The sequence below is a fragment of the Elephantulus edwardii genome, unplaced genomic scaffold (assembly GCF_000299155.1).
Source record: "Elephantulus edwardii isolate Elephantulus edwardi_28Jun2011 unplaced genomic scaffold, EleEdw1.0 scaffold00130, whole genome shotgun sequence".
NCBI lineage: Eukaryota > Metazoa > Chordata > Mammalia > Macroscelidea > Macroscelididae > Elephantulus > Elephantulus edwardii.
The window spans coordinates 6,896,302-6,902,824 of record NW_006399880.1 but is presented as its reverse complement, the minus strand read 5'-3'; the positions used below and the strand labels follow the sequence as shown (position 1 = coordinate 6,902,824).

At 36.1% G+C, this 6,523-nt stretch overlaps 1 protein-coding gene across 1 annotated transcript in view; it reads left to right on the top strand.

The window, feature by feature from the left end:
* Window positions 1–4,348, top strand: part of SPINK6 (serine peptidase inhibitor, Kazal type 6) — a 21,973-nt gene extending 17,625 nt beyond the window's left edge. The window contains exons 3-4 of the mRNA XM_006893754.1: window positions 1,311–1,426; window positions 4,303–4,348. Of these exons, the coding sequence (XP_006893816.1) occupies window positions 1,311–1,426; window positions 4,303–4,348 (162 nt within the window). The remainder of the gene's footprint in view (window positions 1–1,310; window positions 1,427–4,302) is intronic.
* The last annotated feature ends 2,175 nt before the right edge of the window (window positions 4,349–6,523 follow it).

The window sequence follows — 6,523 nt, the reverse complement described above, 5'->3', positions numbered from 1 at the left end:
TGGCACAGGATAGAGCAGGGTTTAGGGCTGTTGTACATAGGGTCACTATGAGTCACAAACGACTCGATGGCACATAACAACAACAACATGGATCAGAATGACTGGTAACAGTCTTTAATTCTTTAAAAGGAGTTATAGTTAAAAATTATCCCTACTCAATTGGTAAAACTTCTGAAGCAGTAAATCAGGAAGAATGTGTTCAAGCAATAGTGTTGGTACACTACATCCTGGTTGTAACGCATTTATTAGGTAAGCCATTTAACTGTTCTGAGAATCTGCATTCTCATGTGAAAATTGTTCAATATGTTGTTCAATATGTTTCTCTTCTTGCAAGGCTCTAAGGAAGCAATTACTGTGAGAGATTGTGTAGTATGAGTTGCCTAGTGAGTATAAGACATTATTATTCTTATGGACTTGGGATAGTTATAAAGCAAGGTCTGTACTCATGTTTTAAAATCTTCACTCTACAACAGATGGGATTTGGAGAGTTTCAGTTTTACTTGTTGTGTATTGCCTGAACCCTACATTAAAAAAAAAAAGATTTGAATGTCATTTGCACAGCAATTATTGATTCAGTTAATGTTACTTTTAAAAGACTCTTAAAACTCTAGTCTATATTTAAGGTAATACTATAATTGGGAAGAATTAGTTTGTATGTATTATTACCACTCTATCTCCAGAGTTCATTATAATAATTATTAACAAGCATAGCCTAAATTAATGCCAAGTTTGGCAGCTGTTCAGGCATCTTTTACTAAATTTATTTCTGTAAGCTCAAAAGTGAGATTGTACACTCAGACTCTGAGACATTAAGTTAATGATATAAAGGTATTAGAGCTTTATTTTCAGATATGGTAAGTACCTGGGACCAGCATAATGAAAACTCACACACTATCACACAGATAATTTCTAAACAGCCCTTAAAAGGACCTATCTTCATAGAAATACTGAAGGAGTGCTGTTAGCGTTATAATTAACAGAGTAAAAAGAATGAATGAAGGTGAAAATACAAATGCCATTTAAAAATCAGAAATAATGGAAACAATTCAGTTGGAGCAAAATATACCATTAAAAGTAGTTGACGTCATTCAGGAACACATTAAGTACAGTCATGTATTTATTGTTTCTAAAAGAAAAGCATAAAATACATTTCATTCTTCTAGGTAAGCAGAAAAGAAATTTTATTTTCTGTTTCAGAGATATTTATATCATAAACATGAATGTTTTAAAAGTTTTCATTTAACATTTCTTTCTCATGTACAGAGCCTTCTGTAGACTCCATTCATTCCACTACTGTTTTGTATTGTTAGGTTGACTGTGGGGAGTTCCGAGACCCCAAAGTCTACTGTACTCGGGAATCCAGCCCCCACTGTGGCTCTGATGGTCAGACGTATGGCAACAAATGTGCCTTCTGTAAGGCAGTGGCGTAAGTATCAGATTCACTAAATCTGTATTTTGAAAATACAAATACTCAGCATAAAAACTAAGATGCTTTTCTTAAAGTACAATAGAAGTGTCTACTTATAAATCTCACAGAGGCTGAAGTAACTGTCTTCAGATAAATAAGTTGAAAGTAAACTTATCTAAACCAAACAGATTTAAATAACAAACTTGAAAACCTAATCTTTGTTACAATTTTATTTTTATTCATTTTAGGATAATTTAAAAAATGATAGTTAAGAATTTTAACACATTTTGTTTGCTCCATTTTTCACTAATTGAAATATTTTATCCAATTATGTTTGTTTTTCTCATCACAACGAACTTAAAAAATAGAAGGAAAAAAATCTTTTTTTTTTTCTATAATTATATTTTATTAATTTTCATAAACATTTATTCCCATTTTGGGCTTCCACTCATTCATTGTTGCACTATTCTCTCTACCCTCCTCCCAGTTTGTTCTTGTCCAAATGCCACAGTGCTTGTCAAAGCCAGTTCTGATTAATCTTCTTTGTCAGTGTATCCTTTGCCATTCCCTATCACTCCTCCCTGAGAGAGACTTCACCCTGAGTCATAAGGAAAAGGGGACGGCGTATTCTCTTAGCTACTTCCTTCTGAAAAGGGACGCTGTGGGTTTCAGGGTGAAGATCTTCAATAAGAGTGCATCTGAATTCCAAAATCAATCTCCATAATAGTCTATGTGTTTCCTACTGCCAAAGGGGCCCTTTAGAGTAGTGGGAAAAAAATCTTAAAATTATAGCGAAATTAAAAAAAAATCTATCAGAAGTAGAAGACTACCAAAAAAAGTATCTTACAGTAGTATTTTATTAAGGCATCAATTAATATTCACTGCTTTTAACATGATGAGGAGGACATTTTAACAGAGTGGGGAAGTAGCACTGTGAACCGAAAGCCAGATGTTTCAATTCCACCAGCTACTTCTTGGGAGAAAGTTGGGCAATCTCCTCTCTGGAAATGTACAGCTTCTGAAAACTCCCTATAGGGTCAGCTGTGAGTTAGTTCTGACTCAAAGGCAACAAGTGATTTAAATTTCAAAGGTAGTTTAATGAAAGAATTCTATTGATTATCAATATTAGTTATGATCTTATTTTTAAGAAGTAGAACAGCCTAAAGAACTTAGCGAATATATTATGAGCTTCCCGTTGGTAAAAAATCTCACTGCTGTTTAAATTATAATGGAGAAGATTGCCCATCTCTCTCTACCGGAGAGCCTTGATGGACTAGACTACCAGAGAAGTTTAGTATAATCCATTTTTTCCTATCAGTGCTGTGTCTATATTTATAAACTCAAGCTGTGCTCTCTGTGGAGTCAGAACTGACTCAGCTGTCTCTAGAGCAGGTTTTCAGAGGCTGACAATCTCAGGAGAGGAAAGCACCCATCTTTCTGCCATTGAACAGCTGGTGGCTTTGAACCATCATTCATTAGGTTGGCCTACCCATAGGCCACCAGAGTTCATGTTTATAAATATTTCATTAATTAAGCAAGCGTTGAGCCTTCTAGAAGAGCAAGAAAAATATAGTTTTTGTTCAAACTAAGTAACAATTATCTCATTTCCTCAACTGGCATTTTCCCCCTTATACTTAAGTTTCTTCTATTAATGTCTTAAGTTTCTTCTATTACTGTCTTAATTGATCAGAATTTTCATTCAAATTTTCCAAGCAGAGAGATCCTATAATTCCCTAGCAACAATCACAGAACATAAAACGCAGAATGAAATAAATGAATAGTGAATTAATACCCAATATGTGCATGCCTATATTTATATAATTTGGAAGCCGGAGTGGTATCCACTTCCTAAACAACTTGCCTCAAGAAACTGCGTAGTTGTAGAGGGGATTCAGGCCTTTTGTTCACAGGATCACTACGAGTCATGCTTGACCTGAAGGCAATCAACAACATATTTCTATAAAGCCATCTCAGTAATATGAAACTTTTGTTAGAAGAAGGACAATAGAACAAGATGAGACCTGAATTAATGAACATGTATTACCAAGAGACACTTAATGCAAAATCAGCTATAAAATGCCAAATGTCTGGTTATTGGTTTATTTTCTTATAATTTTAGTCAAGGATAAACTATAATATTATAGGGTCTCTTTTTATACCATAGTAACTGTCATGATGGGCTTTAACTTGACAGAAATTATGAGAATAGTGTAGAATAGGGTAAGACCCAAATCTCTTGTTACGGGGTTGATTTGAGTCATAGTTGACTCCATGTCCCCTAACAACAACAACAACAACAACAACAACAACATATAGTCTCTCTTTTCCTATTTAACCTAAAATTTCTATCATTTTCATCTGTATATAAATTCATATCAGCACATTGAGTACATTTAATTAATCTCTAAAGTGTAGAGAATAATCATTTTTGGTTTTAACCTTTCTGGTGAACTGTTGTGGTTAGGAGCCACTGAGTCAACCATGACTCATAACAACTCTGTTGTTATTGTTGCTGTGTACCGTAGAGTTGGAACTTAACCATAGCTGACACTTCAGTGGGTTTTCAGAAACAGTTAATTTCAAAGGAAGAGATTGCCCATCTTTTTCCCTAAGAGCAACTGGTGACCTCAAACCTCATACCTTTGAGATTACATCACAGTTTCTTTCCACTAGGCCACTAGAACTTCCTATAACAGCTCTAGGAACAACAAATAGAAAACTTGCCCTATCCTGCACAATCTTCATGATTTCCTCCATACTTAAGACTATTGTTACAGTCACTCTGTCAATTCATCTCATTGAGGATTTTCTTCTATTTAATTGACATTCTGCCTTTACCAGCATGATGCAATATTTTTCACTGAAAGCTAATTTTTCTTTCTTTTTTTTTCTAGGAAAAGTGGTGGGAAAATTAACCTAAAGCATTTGGGGAAATGCTGAAATTGTAGAAGATGTGCCACGAAGATAGCCATCTCTTTCATCCTTTTTGGTTCACTTCTACTTTTATTTTCTCTGTTGGATCTCATAGTTACAAAAGGCATACCTTCTATGCTGCCTGGGTTTTTAGAAGAATGATATGTGTTTATTTCCCTTGATTCACTTGTTAATAAAATAAATTCTTTGCAAATATTGAATGTATGTTTAAAGAGATATAAAGAAAGATAAAGATACTACATGAAGTGATTTATCTGGATTAAAATCTGAATTGAGAACTGCTTTCCTGGTCAAATTCAACCATGCAATCTCTGTGGGTTTCGAAGGAGATTCTTTTATCTCTCAATATCTCTGTAATAATAAAGAATTTTGTAAACATGATCATGCATGAAACTTTCAGTTATTTAAGAATATCAATTATTTTAATCTTTGATCATATAATATCAGTTATTTCTGAATTCAATAAGAATATTTTTCTTATATATTAAATATAGGGGGGGGAGTTAAAAAGAGCTTGAAGTAGTAGATGTAGAAGGTCAGGGACTGCAGTCTTCAGCATGGATTGTATTTTGCCCTAAAGAAAACAAAGTTTGTAACAACTGTGCCTATTGACAGCATCATGATAGATGGAGAAAAAATTGAGGTTGTTAACACTTGAATCTTACTTGGATCCGCAATCAGTGTTCTTGGTACCAGCAGTCAGGAAATCAAAAGACAGTTGCTTTAGCAAAGTCAGCTGTCAGGGACCTCCAGTCTAGAGACTAAAGTATGACTGATCCAGGCCATGGTCTTCTCAACTTCTTGCTATACGTCTGAGAGTTGGACAATGAATAAGAATGACAGAAAAATGAATGCTTTTACACTTATAGTGTGGGAGAAGAGTATTGAGGATACCATGGACTTCCAAAAGAACAAACAAGTCTGTCCTGGAGAGGGCAAAACCAAGTTGCTCTGATTAGAGGCCAGGATTTTGAAGCTGTTTTACATACTTTGGACATGTTCCCAGGGGAGCCCAGTTTTTGGAGCGGGACATCATGCTTAGAAGGGTGGAGGGTCATCTCAGAAGAGGAAGACCTTGGTTGAGATAAAGTGACTAGGGATATAGGGTCAAGTGTGTCAGAAGTGATGAGGTTGGCTCACAACAGGACAGGGTTCAGAGTATTGTTCATAGGGTTGCAGTGAGTCATAATAGACTCGATGGCACAGTATCCCCATGGAAAGCTAAGATTCTAACCACTGGGCTAATTGGCAGTACCATGATGGATGAAGAAGAGCTTGAGATTGTTAACAGTTACAGCTTGCTCAGTTCCACAATCAACATCCTTGGCACCAGCAGTCAGCAAATCAAAACACTAATTGCATTGGGAAAGTCTGCCATCAGAAACGTCTCAAAAGGGAAGAGCCATGACATCAGTCGAAAAACTAAGGTGTGCCTGATCCAGTCTTTGGTCTTCACAATTATTTGTTATGCATCAGAGGGTTGGACAATGACTAAGGCTGTCTTTGAGTTGTGGTGCTAGAGAAGAGTGTTAAGCATTCCATGGACCACCAACAGAACAAACAGGTTTGTCCGGAGAGGGTGAAACCAGGCTGTTCCTTAGAGACAAAGATTTTGAAGCTCCATCTGACATACATTGGGCATGTTACCAAGAGAAGGGTTGAGGGACAGGACAAGAGAAGACCCGGAATAAAATGGTTAGCACAGTAACTGGGGCAATAGGGGTAGGTGTGTCAGAGATGATGAGACTGGCACAGGATACGGCATGGTTCAGAAGGATTGTGCATAGGTTCACTATTCACAGGGGACAGGACAGCACATAACAACAACAGTATCTCCTTTGCTCCTCACCTTTGCTTCGGAGTAAATTTTGGTGTTTTGGTCTTATACCGAGAGCTTTTAAATAGAACAACAATCTTATGGGCAGTCTCTTTCATTTTGTGTACCAGTCCACTGTTTGAAAGATGATCTAGGTTTTATAAGTATCTCACAGAATAGTTTCATGGAGTTCTCTATTACTGCTGTCCCAGTCAGTTTGTACATGTGTATTTAATAAGACTATAAATTCTGCTTTCTTTTGTCTCCCATTGTCTCCTCTACAATCTATTGTAAATCCAGTCAGAGCAGTCAAGTGTGGCACCAGGTAGACCTTCTAGACTTAGAATAGGTGTTGCCACATGTAG